The 21144-nt window shown below is 42.5% G+C and overlaps 1 protein-coding gene across 1 annotated transcript in view; it reads left to right on the forward strand.

The window, feature by feature from the left end:
- The window catches only part of E2F3 (E2F transcription factor 3), an 80866-nt gene extending 66024 nt beyond the window's left edge, over window positions 1–14842 (forward strand). Inside the window, exons 2-7 of the mRNA XM_052649371.1 lie at window positions 4395–4506; window positions 5716–5935; window positions 7512–7670; window positions 10959–11073; window positions 12793–12928; window positions 14287–14842. Coding sequence (XP_052505331.1) covers window positions 4395–4506; window positions 5716–5935; window positions 7512–7670; window positions 10959–11073; window positions 12793–12928; window positions 14287–14549 — 1005 coding nt within the window. The 3' untranslated portion in view covers window positions 14550–14842. The remainder of the gene's footprint in view (window positions 1–4394; window positions 4507–5715; window positions 5936–7511; window positions 7671–10958; window positions 11074–12792; window positions 12929–14286) is intronic.
- The last annotated feature ends 6302 nt before the right edge of the window (window positions 14843–21144 follow it).

Here is a 21144-nt window from a genome sequence, read left to right on the forward strand (position 1 = left end):
TTGCAGAGAAATCCCAGGGCTGATCTCCTTCAGAATGGATTGGTTGGATCTCCCTGCAGTCCAAGGGACTATAGTTAATACTAAAAGGCTGTATCTAGGACTCTTTGTTGCAAGTGATAGTAATCTAACCGCTGTCATTTACCAAAAAGGGACATTTGTCAGCTCACACAAATGAAAGTCCAGAGTAGCTCTGTTTTGGGGACTGGTGACATCTAGCAACCCCTTTGAAGGGACTCAGTCTCCCTTCAGCTCTTAACTCTGCTTTCTTCTCTGTTGGCTCATCTCCTAGAGAGCTCCAGGCTCATGTCCTACTAGCCTAATAACTCGCAGTGAAAAGAACCCAGTACTATCCAACAGAAATCCCATTACTGACTGATTCATCCTGCTTTGGTCATTGGACCATGCTGATGGGTGGGCCCAGATTGAGGCACCCACCTCTGCAACTTTAATGGGAAGGGCCAGCCTAAGATGCTGAACAGTGTCAGACATTTTGTTCTCAAGCTTGGAGACAAAGAAACCACCTAAACTAAGAACTGTGAAGAAGTTCCCCGGATGAAAAAATTAGGAGCAAGAAATAGCAAGGTAGACGGAAACCATGTATGTTCCCACTGGAACTGCCTGGCTTGGCTGCCTGACAGTTATTCCTGTTATTTTCATGTGTATGTTTTCTGAACCGCTTAATGGTGCAACTCTTCCATAGAGAGTCATGTCATCATAGTTGGGGCTGAGGTCCTAAAGTTAGCACATACTTCCTTTCCAGTAAAAGCCACCCTTGATAATGACAGCTCAGGAAGATGCTGCGTGGCTCATGGTCAGCATTTACTCCTCAGGACCAAATGGCTGGGCCTTCTGTAAAGTACCAGATGTATTAGTTGCTTTACTGGTAGAGGGCGTGTAGTATGAAGATCCCTTTATAAACCGGGTAGCTCTCCGTTCAGCAAGACTAAGAGCAAACAAACATTGAGATAACCAGGAGGAGATTTTCCTCTGTGCTGCTGCTCTGCCCAGGGCAAGGGGGTGTGTAGGTGGAGACTACCTGCCCTGTTTAAATCCTCCCATCTGGCTTCTTGTTTGTTTCAGCAAGCATGTGTGCTGGAACTTGCTAAGGTAACCATTAAGGTAATGCTGTTGGATCATATATCAAAATGTGGAGCCCTTCCCCCAGAGTCCTGTTACTGTGCCTGTCTTCAGATCTAGGACCTGCACAAGTTCTGTGTGGTTCAGTTTAGTCCCCATTCACTACCCAGTGGAAGAAAGGTACCAGGATAGCTCGAAACTTCCATTTGAAAAAGGGGAGATCACACACAGAGTTCACCTCCCAAAGCGCATTGTGTCCTCCCCGCAACAGAATGCTTCCTGGAGATGTGACCTTGTGGGGCCAAGATGGCCACTCTGATTTCTATCCTTTGGGAGGATTTTTCTGAGGGTGCCCTTCTTTCATTTCCTTTGGGTATAAATTCACAGGCTTAGTGACTGATTCCCTTAGAGACGGAGGTGTCATAGGCCGTCAGTTTCTCAGGTGCCTTTCAAATTGAGTCGATTTTCTATCTAGTATTGAGATTTGGTCCACTCTGGTCTGGTGCTTGGCTACCAAAGTCACACAGCCTGACTAGTTCTGGTCCTTGAAGTTGAATCTGAATTTCTTAGCAACAGATCTCAGAATTTCCCCCAGCCCGCAGCCTACTGCTTCCACAGACCTTAGCCTCAGAGCAGTTAGAAACAACAGCCTAGGGTGGGGAAGCAAAAACGAGTTTGTCCCCAGGCTGCTGGCCAGCAGATGGTTCTTTATTGAGGGGTCAGGAGGATGCAGCCTGTAGGGTGCACGAGTTTAGGATCCCAAGCTCTTTTCCCATTTTACTTTCCTTCTGTGGGTGCTAACCGGGGCAGAGAATACAGCTCTCTTAAGTTCTTGGGTTCCTTTTTACAGAGAGAAAGCATCTCTAGAGCAGAGCTGTAGAGCTTTTCTCCTTCTCTACTTTTAGGTAAGCCTCAAATGAAGCTTGTCTCTCCCAGTAATAATTTCCTGAAGACCACAAGAAGTGGCCACCACACCCTGTCCCTCTCTAGCGATGCACGCCAGCTCCACATTGCACTGGAGCCCGTCGTGACTCAGCCATTTCCACAGGCTCTTACTCGGCCCACCTCACCTTCCTTCAGGAGGTCGGTCCTTCAGAAGGTCCTCAGCACACCTTCAGGAGCCCATCTCAAAGTGCTCTGAGGAAAAAAAGAGGCTTTATTGGCTAGTGTAACTGAAAAGTCTGGGGAAGACCAACTTCATGACCTTAACGCAGAGTTCTGAAGGATGGCCTCAGACTCCCATCTCTCCTTTTCCTCACTGCGCTTTCCCCTGGGGAGGCCTCATTTTCAGGCCATTTCTGGCTAACAGCTTAACCTTACTAACAAGCCACACCCCTTCCTAGCAGTTCCAGAAAACTTCCTTGGGTTGCCTTGTTCACCCAGCTTTGGTTCTAGGTCATCTGATTCAATCATTGTGGGGGAGGGGGAGGATGGAAAGAAAGACAAGCCTGGTCAGGGTCACCTGTGTGCACAGATACACCTGTCTCTGGGAAGAGATGCTCCCCAAAGAACAATCAGGGAACTTGCCTGATGAAGAAGGAATGTTCGCTGGGCCAGCCAAAGCAACAGGCCCATACAAGGATTTGACGGACTATTTGGGAGCAGATGATGACATGCTTCCCAGGTGGGGCAAGTGGTAGTAAAGAACCCGCCTGCCAGTGCAGGAGGCATGAGACGGGGGAGGGTCAGTCCCTGAGTCTGGAAGATCCCCTGGAGGAGGTCATGGCAATCCACTCCGGTATTCTTGCCTGGAGAATCCCATGGACAGAGGAGCCTGGCGGGCTTTGCTAGTCCATAGGGTCATACAGAGTTGGATACGACTGAAGCTGCTTAGTACACACACAGAGTTAATTTGCTAATTGTCATTTCTGAGCCTTTGGAGTGGACAGTGTTTAGCTCAGCACTGCTCAGTGGAAAGATAATGTGTGCCACAAACGCAGGCCACACAATAAGATATATACGTGTGTGTGTATAGATATGGAAATAGATAAAATGATCACTTTAATAGTATCTTATTTAATAAAGCCAAAACAGCACCATTTTAACATGTAATCAATATTAAAAAAATGATTCATGAGCTCTTTCACCCTTAGTTTTTGAAATCCAGCATGTGTCTTACATGGACAGCACATGTCCGTTCACATGAGCCTCCTGTGGCTCATGGCCGCTGTAGTGAACAGAATGAATTTAGCTGATAACTTTTCCGTAGAGAAGCTGGATATGTGTCATCAGCTGATAAGTTGTTACTTCGGTGTCTACGTCATGGGGAGTTATTTTGAAATTGTGAATCTCCTCATTAGAAGAATCCGCCCTGAAATGAGCCTAAATGCACATTGCCATGTGGGTGTCTAGCTGGTACCACCCCTGTCTGAACGCCCTTCACACCCGTGCAGTCAGCAGTTACTTACTTAATTATCTGGCTTCTCTCCTGGTCTCTACACAGTAAGAACCAAGGGACTCTTTATCTGTCTTGCTTAGCTCTGTTCCCTAAGCCCAGAGCCCAGTACACAGAAGACAGAAAGTGGATATTTTTAAAGTGAAAATCAGATGAAAAAGTTGGGTGAGAACTTCTCGTTTGCCCAGGTTGATAACAAAATGCAGAAAGTAATCCTAGTGGAAGCCCAAGATTGAGTGTTTCTGGTATTTTTTTATTCTGATGAATGACCATTTGTAGTCTGTGACTGGTTGTGTTCCTGTTCAATCACTCTTTCTTTCATTGAATATATCAATATATGTATATATAGAGAGAGAGACTGTGTGTGTGTTTGAATACCTACAGAAACCCAGGCTCTGTGCCAAGCCCTAGGTATGCAAAGATAAATGGGAAACAGTCCCTGCCTTAAAGGAAATGAGAAACAGATAAGTAAAATAACTCATATCCAGCAAGTGTTATGATACCAACAAACCTAGAGTGTTTGGGGGAACACATGGAAGGGGGTTCAGTCCAGGTCAGAGATGAAGGTAGCAGCCAGGGTTTGCTAGGGAAAAGTGAATTAAAGTTCCACGGTGCCTGTGGTGTTCTTAGTCTCCAGCCCCATGCCTGGCACGTGTGTGGAATCCATGAGTAAGTGAACAAAGTGGCTGCAGAGCCTAAGCCTGAAGGATCATTGGATTTGTCCATCTGTGCACAGGAGGCGAGAGCCCCACCTTGGAGGGTTCCAGGCAGCCCAGGCTGGAGGGACCTGAGACCCAGAGGAGGCCGAGGGGGCCAGGGTAGGGCTGATGCAAGCCTGCTGCGTTTGGCAGGAGCCAGGCCGCAGCCTCACTTGTGATCGTCCACATGACCCGCGACCAACAACTGTACTCTCTTATTCTAGGCAAAGCGCAGGCTGGAGCTAGGAGAAAGCGGCCAGCAGTACCTCTCAGATGGTTTAAAAACCCCCAAGGGCAAAGGAAGAGCGGCACTCCGGAGTCCAGACAGCCCAAAAAGTAAGGATTCTGTCGTCTCTCCCTCCCCCAGGTGTGAGCTTCCCAACTTTCAGAGCTCGTGGCTGAAGGGACGCCGAGGTGTGGACAATTTTGGCATGTTTGGTTCTTTTTCATTTCTGTCTTTGCCTGTCCGAAAAAATAAATATGTCTGCAGACACCCAGTGAAAGGTTTACAGAGTGAGTCCTGTTACCTGTATGCTGACTTCAGGGGAGGCCTCTGTTGATGTGAGCAGTTTGATTTTTCAACTCAGAATGTAAACTCTTTGGTACCATTCCATAGTCAAATCTAACTTTAACTTGCCTTCATGGACCTTACTTGAGGGACCAAGGCTAGCTGGGCATTAGGTGTTACCTCCGTTGGCCTAAATCTCTAGCTCAGCATATGGCAGCATAAGAATTGATGGAGACCAGTGAATTGCAGCTAGTTTGCATTTCCATCAACACAATCCTTGTTTCTTTGAGAGAAGAGGAGGTTGTAAATAGCTAAATTGTCCTTTATGTCTCTGGCATTTAATGTGGAGGCGAAATTAATTTAGACTTCATCTTCTTCTAACCTGTAGTTTATGAATTAGGGAGTCCACAAATTGTGTGTCATATTCAGTTAAACCCTTGACCTGTATACCTATAAGAGAGTAAATACAATATTAAATGGGGATATTTCATACCAGAGGGATGGGGAGATGGGATTGACAGACTTTCCTAGGCATTCTTCATCTACATTATTTGAAAAGTTGGTGAACAAGTTATATACAAACAGATAAAGGAGTCTGAAAAGCCAGTTAGGATGGGTCTGTCATCAAAAGCTGAGAGGTTCACAGTCTGAACCCATTGAGTTAAGGCTCCATGTGTGCTGATTCCATGAGGCTACAGCACTTTTCATTCATTCAACAGATAGTTTTGAACACCTACCATCTGTGAGATACTTCACTAGTCCCAGAGAGTAAGATAAGTCAAAATAAAAACTACTGAGAAATTCACAGTGAAACACTTTCATCAAACAGGAGTTTTTATTCCATCCCTTCCTTTTCTAATAAAGCAGTTTATAGCTTTCTATGACTCACCAAAAACATCAGCAACAACAGCTTTGCTTCTGACGCTAATACCTGGGCTGCTGGGGGAGAGGGGGCTTGCTTGACTGCAAAGAAACCCTTCATTTCTTTACCTTTCCCCCTATCCCCCCTACCCGCTTGGTTTTTGTTTTTCTTTAAGCTCCAAAATCTCCCTCAGAAAAAACACGGTATGATACATCCCTTGGTCTGCTCACCAAGAAGTTCATTCAGCTACTGAGCCAATCACCTGATGGGGTCTTGGATTTGAACAAGGCAGCAGAGGTGCTGAAGGTGCAAAAGAGAAGGATTTATGACATCACCAATGTCCTGGAAGGCATCCACCTCATTAAGAAGAAGTCTAAAAATAACGTGCAGTGGATGTGAGTATGGATCACCCCCGCCACCTCCAGTTGGCTGGCCCTGGGCTGGGTTGGGGGTGGGGTTCCTTGCAAACTGCAGCGGGGTTTCTCCCAGCCCCAGCTTTCACACTCATGCCCACACTTCATTCCTTTTTTTCTCCTACTCTTTTCTCTCTCCTCAGTTCCTTAGCCAGAAGTTCAAAGTCTCTTTACAAAGAGACCTTCTGTTTAGATGGTATTGTAGATAAAAGGATTTATATTCAATCAGCCTCAAGCAAGGGGATCCTGGGATTAAATAGGGCCCTGCAGATGTACAGTAACTTGCTGTCCGACTGTCACCCTCCTATCAGCATGTGTGCTCCCATGTAATCTAATAGATGCTTACACAGGCCTCTGGCTTGTCTCTAATAGGAATTTAGAAACTGTCTATGGCTGTGTATGAACACATACGTGTATATACACAGTATCTTTATCCATGGTTCTCACTGCAGGTTAACTCACTTTCTGTGTAAATTAAGTCAAGACAAATGCCTTGGTTCCTTCTGGAAAGCCGAGATGATAATACTTGTCACCTACACACCCACGTGCATGATTAAATGTGTGATTAAATGTGTGATCACATCATTTGTGAATTACGGACAGAGAATCTGAACACCCAGTATTTGAGAAGCAACTTCCAAAGCCTTATTAGAGGGAATTAGTCTGTTATGGGTTGACTTTGAAAAAATACTGCTTCAAACATAATAAAACAAACAGGTAGTTTTCTTGAACTTTTTGGCATTTTGTGACGATTCAGTAACCCATTTTAGCTAGTGGTTGAGACAGACCTGTTGGGGATTGGTCTTTGTTCTTGCATCCAGCACATCTGTGTTTCCGTAACCTCCTTTTCCTTTTTAGTTATTGATATAAGACCCTCAGAAATTACCTAGGTTTTTCATGCTTTTTTGGGATGATGTTTGGTTGAATTTTTGAACGATTCCATCTTTTCCTTCCAGTCTCTCCACCTTACTGTTTCTTTCCTTCCCCCCACACCCCCCTCCCCATTTCTTTTTCCCCACTGGGAGGCACGTGGCAGGAAGAAGAGCTGCCTCCTTCTGCCCTTTGAATTTGAGTCTTCTAAAGAAACAGGCCTCCTACGGAGGAAAGAAACCTGAAAATAGCAGTGTTTCTTCACTTAATTTCTATGGTGTGAAAAGTGAAGGACTGTATGTATAAAAAAAATGTATAAACGTTCTAATTTTAACACTTGGCTAACAAGCAATGTGACCTCCTGCATCAAGAGGGGACATTTACCCGAAGGACCATTTCTCCCAGCCCTACCTTTCACTGCCCCACCCCTCCCCCCCCCCCACCACCCCCCCACCACCACCACCCCCCCACCACCACCACCCCCCCCACCACCACCACCACCCCCCCCCCACCACCACCCCCCCCAGCACCACCACCCCCCCACCACCACCACCCCCCCACCACCACCACCCCCCCAGCACCACCACCCCCCCAGCACCACCACCCCCCCCCACCACCACCACCCCCCCCCACCACCACCCTTTTGGCCCGTTGAACAGCCAGGCAGAGTCTGTGTTTGGATTTCCAGGGGCTGCAGTCTATCTGAGGACGGGGGCATGCTGGCCCAGTGTCAAGGCCTGTCAAAAGAAGTGACCGAGCTCAGTCAGGAAGAGAAGAAATTAGATGAACTGATCCAAAGCTGCACCCTGGACCTCAAACTGTTAACCGAGGATTCAGAGAATCAAAGATATCCTTTGTGCCACCTGTTCAGTGGGGGTCAGTGCTTTCTAGACTATTTCCAGAGTTGACCATCTGACTTTTATGTGCAAGGTAGAATTTTACCCTAGTTTCATCCAAGTAAGTTGGGGGGGGGCATGTATGTGTATTCAGTATGTATGGAATGATAGTTATTAGACTGTATCCTATCATCTTTCTTCTGATAACCAGACGGGAACTATTTTTTAAAGCATTTTATTCACGTGTGGTTGGGACATACGAGGACATTCATAGCATAGGGCAACACTATTCATGAGATCTGTAAGCTGTTAGTATTCATATTAATGATAACATTCAGCAGATTCATCTTAGGCTTCCCGGATTTTGGATGGGTGTTAGCTGTCATTGTTGGGGTTCTTATATTCTGTTTTCATTTCATCAGATATTGGAAGCAGTTGGAATTTATTGACTCTGTGACCGAACTATAGTTGAAGGACTTGAATGAGTGTAAGAAGAATTGTTCTATAATTTTTAAAGCACATTATGGTGGCTCAGTGGTAAAAAATCTGCCTGCCAATGCAGGAGAGGTGGGTCGGATTCCTGCGTGGGGAAGGTCCCCTGGAGAAAGAAAGGGCAACCCACTCTAGTCTTCTTGCCTGGAGAATGCCATGGACAGGTGAGCCTTGTGGGCTACAGTCCATGGGGTCACAGAGTCAGACATGACTGATGGACTAAACAGCAACAACAGTGCTGAATCACAGGACTGAAAACTGATTTCAGAAGCACCCTAAGGCTTAAGAAATCTCAGTTTATCCATTCTTCTAGTCCTTGAAAGTAAAAGTACTAAAAGGCCAACTCTTGTTCTTAACTGGCTGGCAGTCTGTTGACTACTTGAAGGGAACTTATTGGTCATCACTTCACGTCAGACCATAGAGGAGGGCGATTACTTCATTGTGTTGACAAGAAGATTTTGCAATCTTCTCAGTTATTAGTAGAAAACAAAACCAGTATTTTAAATAATCCTGTCTCTAATTTTAGCTCCACATTTATCTTCGTTAGACAAAAAATAAAATGTGACCTGCCCAGTTTCTTGTAGTGTCTCATCTAAAGTAACCTTTCGCTTAAAGTTATGGAGACATTTGTTTTCCAATTCAAGCAGTTTTTTAAAAAACTCAGTTGTTCATTTCCTGTTGGCCAAAGGATTAACCTTGTCAGCTGATGGTTAGTGAGCTGGAGAAGAGGTGTGATGATTTGACGCCCACCCCGCCCTCCAGGGTGGTTTTACAGGGGAAGAAATAAGAATAGCTATAGCTGGGCTGTTTCCTACATTGTGTAGTCAGGAGCCCCCTTAGAGGAGGAGGTGTGGTTTTTACACATGATTGGCAACTTGTAGCTTTATCACCTACATTAGCTTTCTCAGGGGCCTTTGTGGCAGAAGGTGAAAGCTTCCTTACAGGGACTGCTATCCTGAGAAACAAATTCAGGAGGGAGCCACAGGGGAAGCACTTTCAAGTTTGTAAGATTAGAGAATATGTTTGCACAATTTATTTCAATTTGCCATCCAGTTCCGAATGTGGTACGGCTTGTTCACATATGTGTTGAAATTTTCCTTCCTGTAGCATGTTGGGTAATTGTAGATGAGCTTTTATTTTAATAAGTTGTCAGATAGCTTTCTGACAGTGGGCTGTGGGGCAAGTACCTAGTTATCAGTTTCCCCACTGTTCTCAGTAAAAATTCACAACTGTCAAGTCTTCCATAAAGAAAGCAATTGGCTTCCTTGATGAGACAGATGACCTAAAACCTAGAATCCTGCATGAGCTGTTCTGTCAAGCTCAGCAGTAAATTAGCTGTTGTCTGAACTACTGAGACTTAACATGCTAGGCTGTGAGATGCTGGATGCTCAGTCGCTTCAGTCGTGTCCCAACTCTTTGTGACCCCAAGGATTGTAGCCCACAGGCTCCTCTGTTTAAGTGATTCTCCAGGCAAGAAGCCTGGAGTGGGTTGCCATTTCCTACTCCAATAGTCTGTGAGAGATGCCCCTAAATGTGCATGCAGGGACTTCCCTGGGGATCCAGTGGTTACTGCAGGGGGCAGGTTTGATTGCTGGTCAGGGAACTAAGATCCCACATTCCACTCAGTGCAGCCAAAAAAAATGTTTTTAATGTGCATGTAGATTATGGGTGAAGGTGTTTTTTTCTAGACAGTAGGTTCATAGCTTCCTTTAATTTCTAATAAAAAGCTACTAATCTAAGGGACATCATTTCCTCTAGGCTAAGTCCTATGACTGTATCGAACATATTAGATCACAGACTCCTTTCACTATGTTATCTTCGGAAATGCCTTCATTGGCTTGTGATTTGCTGTTTCATCCTAGGCATTTTTTGGTAAGTTAATATAAAAAAGCAACTGGCTAAAGCCATTGTAGATTAATTATGTTATTCCCTATCCTTTATAAAAGAAAGCTATGTGACCTCTTCTCTAGTAGCACCAAGTCAAAGCCTGTCTCTCTAAGCAAGCTTGCTCAAATACCTTTATCATATAATAAATACCATATTCTTTCATAATATCCTCTTAGGTTTGACTGTCAGTCAGGGCACTTTAAAGAATTGTTCAGTGCCCAGAAGTAGCTACTGAGAGTACTGAATATGATTTTACTCTTTTCCTTAATCATTTAGTTTGCAGAGCATCTGGAAGCTGCTTTCCTCCATGTGAGCACCAAAATATTGTAGTTAATAATATTATAGAAAGGACAGTTTTCCTAACAGAGAAATAATGACACTCTTATCAGCAAGCAGTCTATAGCACAACCAGCCCAGGTGCACTTAAGAAAACAAGCTGTCTGCCTGAGTGGGACTTGGAGTTCTTCCACGGATAAATGTAGTTGCTACTCATTCATTCATTTTGGGTGGCTGCTGACACTTTCAAATAGTAGAGTAGCAAATAGAAGTTACTGCAGTTTCAACAAAATTATGGCTAATAGAGCTCAAATTTTTTCTGTAAATTGAGATTCTGCCGTCATTCAGCTTGAGTGACAGAACATTCAGAATCTGGTTTGAAAAGCCCTGACCAAACTGAGTTTTAGTTTTCTTTGGAGAGTTTAACTATTCTGTTTCTGTTTTTATGTTAATATCTTAAGTAGCCATGGACTTTTTAGAAATGGGCAGGAAAAAAGCTATATATTTGATTTGTTGTTTAGAAGATCTACAAGGAGATAATAAGACGTAAAATACTTAAAATTTTTTCCATGCATCTTTTTGGTTCTGTTCATAGTGGTTACATCTGAGACAATTAGTTGGAAGAGTTCCTTAACGCTCATTACGTTAGCTTATGTTACATATCAAGATATTCGAAAAATTAGTGGCCTTAAAGACCAAACTGTTATAGTTGTGAAAGCCCCTCCAGAAACAAGACTTGAAGTGCCTGACCCAATAGAGGTAAGGAGATAACATCTCTGTTCATCTGCAGAGATCTTTTTGGAATGCCCGGTGTTTTTTTGGTTTTCTCCTTATAAACTTTATTATGTATTGGAGTATAGCTGATTATGTCGTGATAGTTTCAGGTGAACAGTGAAGGGACTCAGCCATGCATAGAACATGTATCCGTCCTCCCCCAAACTCCCCTCCCATACAGGCTGCCACGTAACACTGAGCAGAGTTCCATGTGCTATATGGTAGGTCCTTGTTGGTTATCCATTTTAAATATAGCAGTGTGTACCTGACCATTCCAAACTCCCAGCTGTCCCCCTACCCCCACAACCATAAGCTCATTTTCTAAGTCTGTGAGTCTATGTTTTGTAAGTTGTACCATTTCCTTTTAGATTCCCCGTATAAGGGATGTCATACGATATTTTTCCTTCTCTATCTGACTGACTTCACTCAGTATGACACTCTCGGGGTCCATCCGTGTTGCTGCAAATTGGAATGCCTAGTGTTTAAAGAACCATTGACGTCAGTTAAAATCCATATATTCCTGAAAGCTTGAGAGTTCTTCCCCATCTGTTTTACTTAATCCTAACCTTAAAAACATATGAACAGCTTGCTGTGTATTGAATGTCCATAAGGTCTAATTTTAACATAGCAGAGCATTCAACTCAAAGTGGTTGATAGTTTACAAAGTGGCATATGGGGCCCTGTCCCTTTTGTGGTTTACTCTTTTTCATAATTTGTTATCTGGTGGCTCTGATTGATTTGAACCAGTGGGGACTTTTATGTTGATTACCCTGGGTATGGTCCCCACCATGAATAGAGATACAGATGTTTTAAAGTAGCTCCCTACCTTATCTTAGCACATTTAAAGAATTTATTTATTTATAACGCATTAACATTTACACAATCAAATGAGACTTTGGGATTGTTGATAGATGAGAATTAAAGCATATTTTTGTGATTGTTTTCAGATATACTTTGATAATATAAGCTTAGACTATAAGATAAAGAAATGTAGTAAAAGAATGCACACAAAATAAAAAGAATGGAATTTACAAACTCCCATCTAGTGTAGAGTTCTCGTCTTAAATGATCATAATAGGTTTATGACATAGATGAAGAATTTTAAATATAAGTGTTCTGTATTCTTTTATTAAACTCAGTTCCTAGCACTTAAGACTACTTACTATTCATGCAGTGGCGATTAAAGTTCAATATTAAAAAAATCTACTCTTCAGGAATGAGTAACATGGAAATATGGTATTTGGAACATTTAAAAGACCTTTTAATAGTTTGCATAAAAGAAATTTTTTTAAAAAAAAGATTCACCTCCTCTTGGCAGGGATCAGCAAAGTTTTTCTTTATAAAGAGCCAGAAAGTAAATATTGTTGGCTGTGTGAGCCCTATAGTCTGTTGGGACTACTCGACTGCACAGCCCTACTGTTACAGCATAAAAAAAAAGAGAAGAAGAAGCCAGAGGCAACAGATAAACAGTGAGAATAGGTGTAACTTTTCCCAATAAAACTTTATTTACAAAGCCAGTTGGTGGACAGGATTTACCTTTGGGCTGTAGTTTGCTGACCCCTGCTCTATAGGTTAACAGTCATTGACTGAGATAGCCTACCAGTGGAGAAGCAAACACAACAATGAAAATTACCCTTACTTTCATTTTTCCATGAACATTACAAAACAGCTTCCAGTTTGAACTTTTCTCGCTTCTATTCATAGAGCCTACAGATACATTTGGCAAGTACCCAAGGACCCATTGAGGTTTATTTGTGTCCAGAAGAGACTGAAACACACAGTCCAATGAAAACAAACAACCAAGACCACAATGGGAATATCCCTAAACCCACTTCCAAAGGTAAAAATTCCACTTTTGTCATTTGGAAACTATGTTAAAAATGAAGGTAACTAGAAGGATCCAGTATCAGAATCACAAGTCTTGGCAAGAAACAAAAATTTCTATCATTAATATTACATTAAAAAAAAAAATTCCGAATAGTTTGCAGAAGAAAATAATGATCTTGGGCAAACGGCTCCTCCACCCACTTAATGGAGTCCCCTCAGGCTTTTGCTATCAGCAGAAACGGTTTCTTTGCAGTGTTTTGGAAAACCAGTGAAAATGAAGAGTGGAGGTGTGAGCTGTCCAGCTGAACCACCAGCTATACTTGGCCACATACCTCTGAGTGATATCACAGATTATTGGAGAGGGAACTGAAAAAAAGTTGGGAGAAGGAAGCCTTTTGCCCAAGAAGTTTTATCTTAATTTTTCCCCTCCAGTGTGATGGGGAGAGAATAAGGAAAGAGAAGAAAAAATAAATCTTAATTCCTCCCTTCGTTGTCTCCACAGCAAAGGAAGCTCTTTGTAGTCTTTTTGTTGTCTCAGATTGGAGATATGCACTTCATTTTTTCTCCCTCCAAGATAGCAGCAAGAAGTGATTTAAATAATCAGATCTGATTTAATATTGAGAAAAAAAAAAAGGCACCTCAAATGGTAAAACCAAAGACCACTTTTTTCCCCCCACCCTAGAACTTCAAAGTGGATGTGTCCTTTTATTTGTATTTTCAGAATTATCTTTAATAAGCTAGTTGTTAAAAAAAAAAAAAGACTAAGTTAAAATCAGTGATCTCTATGGGGAAGCCAGCTTTTCCGTCTGCATGTTTTGTTCTGTTTTTCCTAAAGGATGACTAACTGGTATCAGAAACTTGTTTTTGAACTTGTTAGTCTCTAATCTTTGAAGCTACCTGTATTCTTGTTTGTTAACAGTTGATATTTTAAAAGATGAGTGAGTAGACAAGAACAAAAAAAAAGCTGACCAGAGTCCCTACTTAACAATGCACAGTAGTATAAGAGGTGATCTATACCATAATGTCAGGTTTCCCTAGTGGCTCAGTGGTAAAGAATCTGCCTGCCAATACAGGAGACATGGGTTCCATCCCTGGGTTGTGAAGTTCCCCTGGAGAAGGAAGTGGCAACCCACTCCAGTATTCTTGTCTGAGAAATTCCATGGACAGAGGAGCCTGGCAGGCTATAGTCCGTGGAGACACAAGAATTGGACATGACTTACAGACTAAACAACAACAATGTCGTAATGTCATCTAATTGTCCTTAGCAAAAGAGTGCATGCTTCTGTAACAGCAACATGTATATGCTTCCTCCAGATTAGATTTTTGCCTAACTTATATTCTTGTTTCCACCACCTTTTTCTTTCTTCTCAGACTTGGCTTCAACCAACTCAGGACATAGTGATTGCTCGATTTCTATGGCAAACCTTTCTCCTCTGGCCTCCCCGGCCAACCTTTTACAGCAGACTGAGGACCAAATTCCTTCCAACCTAGAAGGACCATTTGTGAACTTACTGCCTCCCCTGCTCCAAGAAGACTATCTCCTAAGCCTCGGGGAGGAAGAAGGCATCAGCGATCTCTTTGATGCTTATGATTTGGAAAAGCTCCCGCTGGTGGAAGACTTTATGTGTAGTTGATTATGCTTTGTGTGAACTCCCCTTATAAACCAATATTTTTTTATTATGGAACCAGAACATGTGTCATGCAGTGTTGTCCCTTCCTCCCTTCTTCCTCCAAGATAGTATCATGAAGTAAACTACAGACTTCAGGACAAAGCTGACATTTTAATGAATTAAAAAAAAACAAAACTGTCTATCAACGCACAGTTGCAGGCTCCCTTGGGAAAGCCCTGCCTTGCCCCAGGCTCCAAAATCTCCTGGATGAGTCAGCAAGTGAGAAAATGTGCAATCAGGTGTCTCTCACCCGTCCTCTTCCTCCCTCCCTCCCTCCCGGATTGGCTTGCTGTGCCTGACGGATGGGCTGTAGAATGGGGTCTGGCCACCTGGCCCACTCGAAAACAGCAATCTTCCTTAAAAGCATTTCAAGCCGTGCCTTCTCCGCAGAATGCATGTCTTTGGGGTCTGCTAATTTGGGATGGAAACTGCAGGAACTGTAAACTTGAAGTCATGCAAAAGTATGAAATGGATTTCTTCAGCTCTTCTTAGGAATATTTAAATTACTGTCATAATTCAGTTTAAGCTATGGACCGCGTGTCCCACTTGGAGGCCAAGAGATCTTCCACAGCCTTTCGGATGAAGAAACTGTTCTCCAATATTCATTGCAGATACAGAAGAACAGTCGAGTTCTGCCCCTCTAAGCTGTTGTGGATTTTCCTGTCTCCATAAACCACTCCCACTCTCTTGCCCCCAACGTATTTGTAAGTTTGAAGTTTATAGCAAATGCCTACTTAGGAGTTCTTTGTGGATTGTTTTTTTTTTTTTTTCTTTCTTTTTTTTAGCTGCCATTTAAGCATTCCTGTGGCACCCATCAACCATTTCAATTTAATTGTTTACTTTGAAGCGGTTTTTGCTAATTCAAATTATTTTAAGCAGAGGTAGAGAACCTCTACTGATCAGAGCATGTGTGATCTAAGGCTTAATAGCCTCGGCGAGAAGCTTTGCCCCATCTCGCATCCTTCCCCAGGAGGGGGTGCTCGGAGCGAGTGGAGCTCACTGACGGGGGTGGCCCATTGGAGAGAACCAGGTCAGACCCCAAGGAGCAGCAGGTATGGATGGATCCCTCCGTCCCTTGGGCTTCCCAGGCCCCCTGTGACCGGGGAAAGGGCTCTTACACTGCACTCAGGGAGACCACTTCTCAGGATGGGGTCGGATGGAGAGGCCTCTGGGGAGAAGGACATCCCCCTGTCGTGAGTAGCATGCTGTCAGTAGCACTTCACTTCAGCCGTTGAGAGCAGGGAGCTCCCACTGTGTCGGGGGCTACAGGAGTCCTGGCCAGAACCCCTGTTCCCCCTTCCACTGTGAAGGAGCAGGTTGGACCAAGGAAAGCTGGGGCTGTAGAAAAAAGGCAGGGCAGGATGCCAGGGCATCTTCTGCTTAACTCTTTAGGAATGGCATCCCAAGTCGGAGGCTTCCTGACAGCGGCAAAATCCTACCAGTTGAGTCCAAGAATGGCTTTCCCATTGGCCACGGGGTAGATGGCCATCTCCCACTGGGAATGTGGCAGAGTACCTCACATCCATTCCTTGGATGCTTACGACTGTGGGAATGAGGGAGTCATCTAGTAAATAAATTAAACCTCAACACCAAGAATGGTTGAGTTGAATTGCTGTTCTGCCCGACACAGTGGGAGGCACATGGTAGGCACTCGATTCAACAGGATGGGAAAAAAGAAATACTGGGTTGGCCAAAAAGTTCATTTGGGCTTTTCCATACCATCTTACGGAATATTCCTTACTTATATCCCTTAGGAAAAGTACAAAACAAAACCCACGAAAGCCCCAGCCAATTTACTCTAGGTAGATTTCCACAATATGCAAAGTGGTGGTGGGGTCAACACAAATGACACCAGCACTTTAAACTATTTGTGTAGGTATGCATGGGTGTATGTTTGAGAAGAAAAACAAAGGTGCAGTTTATCCTCCTTTTTCTTCGGCCTCCATCCCCACCCTCCTCCCCTGGACACACACTGGACCTGGTCCGAGATGAAGCATTGGGTGGGGGAGGGAGGGGGAGCTTTGTGTCAAGTGCCTACTGGAAATGCACTGTGGGGTTTTTTTCCTGTATGGGAAACCATTTATGCCAAGCTTTTCCCTATTTCCCATATTTATCTCATCTGGTTAGCTGCCTCTGCTTCCAGCTTTGTGTAATTCTCTTTGCCAGCTGCACAAAGCTGATTTTTTCCCAAAGTCTAAAGACTGAGCTCACCTGGCTAGGTGGTTGTGTGTTTGGTTGAATTTCTCGTTAAACCTTTTCGTAACGTGATGCCATATTTATTGTTTTAAAAAACGAAAGGAATCCTAATAAGTCTTAAAAGTTCCTTCATGCATAAGGCTTTCCCAGTTAATGGGCTTAACTGGTGTATAGTAAGTAGACGTCCATACTGTATTCTGTTTGCATTAGTCATTTTCTTTTTGACATAAGTTTCTGGCACACAAAGTGGGTTAGTACTACAGTATTTGTGTTACTTTAAGTACTGAGTATGCAGGTTTCCTGGTACCATTGAGTTGCTGCTATTAAAGCTCACACATGAAATGGCTAAAAGTTACAAGTATGCGAATTATGACTGCGTGAGCCTTAGAGAGTAAATTGTATAAAGAGCAACACATGAGCTGTCAAACAGTGTTAGGTGTGTGTTTATATGTACAGATTTGTGCGTAGTAATCATTTTATTTAAGTTGATATGCAGTCTCCTCATATTTTCATTATCTAGCAATTTTGTACAAAAATAGCAATTAATTTGTAAACACTGCCAGAATATTTTCTAGCTGGTTTGTAATTTTTAAAGAGTGTTTTTTTTTTTTTCTTCTTGTTGTTCTTGTTGTGGTGGTTCTTGTGTTCATTTTTGTTGTAAGTGTAGATCTGTAAATACAATTGCAGTATTTAAAGCTTTAGCTTTCAGGAGAAAGAAAGTAAGAACTCAGTGTGTGCATGACAACTCGTGTGTACGAAATGAGGGATTTGAAGGAAGATGCCTTGCAGAGTGAGTCGGGTGGCAACTGTCCGATTGTGGGAATTTCTTTTCCTGTGGGGTACGAGATTTTGTCAAAAGGAAGTATTTCTCCCAGAATTGGGAGTATGCAAACTACTAATCAGTTTAGCTTTGTGTTGTATGCTAGTTTAAAAAACAAAATATGTAATATAATGTAAAAAAAAAAAGCTTTTATGATGGATTTTGTAAATAGATTTGTTACAGGGTAACCTGTTCTCTAGCTGTGATCTTACCACTTCAAATGGGTGTAATTTGAATAAATTTTGTATGGTAAAGGATCAATAAAATGATTTTTTTTTAAGAGTTCAGCCTTGTGGATGGTTTCTTACTATTGGCTTATGCTCCTACATTATATTTCTAAAGACATGCTTAAGTTAAGGGGAAAGTTTGAACAAAAATTCAAAATATCATATGCCTTCCTGTTTATTTGGGATCTGGGGAACATTAAGCAAAAGGTTTTTTGACCACTTGTGAGTGTTTGCCACTTTAGGAAGCAGAAGAACTTGCCATATCTCTGATCACCTGCAGAAGCCACCCCAGGTATGGAAGACAGATTTGTACACCGAGAAAACACCAAGTCAAGTTTTCTTCCTCATAAGGAGCTGGAAGGCAGTAGATTATTTCTCAATACAGGTAATTGCCTCTCTTGTTTGATTCACTCCATGTTCATTAAGTGAAGTAGTTGTTCATTTATTCATTCAGTCACTCTTTGAATGAGCATGAAGTGATTACTATATGCCAGATATGGTTGCAAGTGCTGGAGTCCAAATAGAAAAAGACATAGATCCTTATCAGCATGAAGAAGCTTACAGTCTAGTAGGGAGAGAAATAAGTTTTAATTAGGAGAATTAAATTCTGAGGACAGGCTCTTCAGTGATTTTTTTCTTCTGAAGCCATATTTGGAAGACTTAAGGATAGATACTTTGAGGCAAAAATGGAAATGAAGGGAAGATAAAGTCTTGCTATTGGAGAGCTGTACAAGGAGGAGAGATTCTGATCCAGAGAGCTTTAGGGGCCTATGCATCTGGAGGCAGGAAGATTTGCAGAAGACTGCGTGGGTAGGCATAACTCAAACTTGAATAGCCAATGGATTCATCTTCTAGTATCTAGGAAGCTGAGGAGCCCTTGAATCCAATCTAGACTACAATCCAGATATCATGAAAGAAAATGGAAAGATTAGATGGTAGGTCATGCTTTGGGATATGAATGAGAATCCCTGCCCTGCCAACTTAGAATTAATCACCCAGGAGTCAGTCAGAAGTTAACAGAAATACCATTAACAGCAGGAAGTTGCAGTGATCCACAGAATGCAAAGAGCAAGCTTTCTGTTGTGCCCTTAAATCTGGGACTGAAAGACAAATAGAACAATTTCTTAAAATACTCTGGAACGTTTATAATACTAGGAATTACACTTTGTTGTGCAAAGTGTCCTATCAAAAAGTTCTGGAATTCCTTATGCTGGGGTGTCTGAAAAGTGTTGTGGGAAACAGAAGGGACAAAGTCCCCATGTTATCACATGCCTTAGTAACAAAACTGGAAATTCTGGCATGTTGGGCTTCTGTTGGGCTGTTTTAGGACTTGAGTATATACAACAGAAAAGACAGAGTTAGTTCCTAGGGAAAAGGGAGAATATGTGTGTCTTTTCTCTTTCCTGCATCAATTTCAGTAGCTGCCTGCACACATCAGGAATACAGAAACAAGGGAATCAGAACCATGTTTTAATTTAAGCAGGGGATTCAGATAAACAAACCAAAAACATTAATTAAGGCCTACTTTTTCAACTTGAGCAAAACCATGTCAACTAATAATGACCAGAGAGTCACAGGATTTGAACTGGAAAGCAACCTGATCCTGAACAAGGAGCTGGTGTCCTCATGTGACAATTTAGCTTTTTTTTTTTTCACCAAGAAAACCATCTCCATAATCCTAATCCAGTGCTTTTTCTGCGATATTTTAAGGTCTCCTAGTTCCTCCTCCTCAGACATGTATGAGAAACCTGCCTCTTCCCAGTTTTACTCTTGGAACCACAGCCTGGCTGACGTGGTTAGTTCATTCTGAGTTAACATCACCTTCTGGAAGATCTGTGGCCATCCTGTCCACTGGCACTAATTTCTTGTACTCTTCCCCATCATGTTTGATGGATGCTGTCACTATCTTCTGTGCCTCTGCACAGTTACAAACTGAGAGAGATGGAAACCATTGGAAGGCTAAATTGAAGGACTCCTCAGTGGTTCTTTTGTCCTCAGTCTTTGATAAAAATGAATTTGCTGTATTTAAACAGAGGAAGAATTGAATCCACAACAGCTTCTAAATAGGATATTCCATTTCCCCCTTGAAAGACTCAAACTTCTCTTCCTGTACAGACTACTTTTCAGCTCCAGAAGCCTTTAAGACTTTTTTGTTGCATAATCAAATTCAGGAACAGTTGCCTCAGCTGAAACCTAAATTATACTGTGTCTCTCAGCCTTGAACAGCCCGTAGCATTGTACAGGACTTTACAGTTTACAATGCATTTTCATCTGCCTTATCTCTGCATATAAAGCCATTTGTAACTGATGGCATTAGCTGCAGAAGTAACCAATCAGTCTAAAAATGACAGAACAGTATGTGGGCAGTGATATGAAGAAAGGACGAAAAGCACTTAGCTTTAAGCCATACTCTGGAGACCCAAGGAACAAGAAAGAACACTGATTCCACAGGAGAGATCTGAAATAAAGACATCAGTAAGTAAAAATTAAACCATGTCAACAAAGAGAGCATGTTTCAATAGTTTAGGGAGGGGAAGAGAGGTGGTATGTGCTTAGAAATGGGAGGAAGCAGAACGAGACCCAAGATGCTTGAAAAGAGCCACAGCCAAATCCTACCCTTGGCAAGAAACCAAAGTACAGTTGTTCTTTAGTCAAAGAGAACGTACCATCACCATTGACTCAAAGTTTGGTTATCTATCAAAGGAATAAAGTGAGTACTAAAGACAGGGACAGGCATAGGGGTGCAGCAAAGAAAAGGAGACAATAGAAAGTGTAGAAATTATTCCCTTACCTGGTACTGAGAAGGAGCTAAACCAGCAACAGGGGGGCAAAGTTATTTCTAAGTGAAGAAGAAAGAATTGGATAGGACTCCTGCTCTGGCAGTATGACAGATTAAATGGCCAGGAAACCTCCTGTTACAGAACATCTAGACTGCACAGAAAAAATTTTTTATTATACTGCTGAGATTACAAGAAATTCCCATGGGCCAGAAGAATAAAAAAGAGCTGAGCTAAAAAGGTTGAAGAGCATGTAAACAGTAAAGACAGATAAGCCTAAGGTTGGCTACCAGTTGCATTTCTAATACTGTTGCTGGAATTGAGAAAAAATGTCTCAGGTCAACAAAGAAAGCCTGAAGAACTAAACCTAAGATTCAGATTAAACCAGATAAACTGGAAGAAGGCTCTAGTGCTCCAGCTCAGAGTCATCTCTCTGGCTTTCAGCAGAGCAAACTCCTCCATATTCCAGACAAGACCACATAGGACCACAGACTGTATCTACCAAATAGAGTGTTAGTCACTCAGTCATGTCTGATTCT

Source organism: Budorcas taxicolor, chromosome 11 (assembly GCF_023091745.1).
Source record: "Budorcas taxicolor isolate Tak-1 chromosome 11, Takin1.1, whole genome shotgun sequence".
NCBI classification, from domain to species: Eukaryota; Metazoa; Chordata; class Mammalia; order Artiodactyla; family Bovidae; genus Budorcas; species Budorcas taxicolor.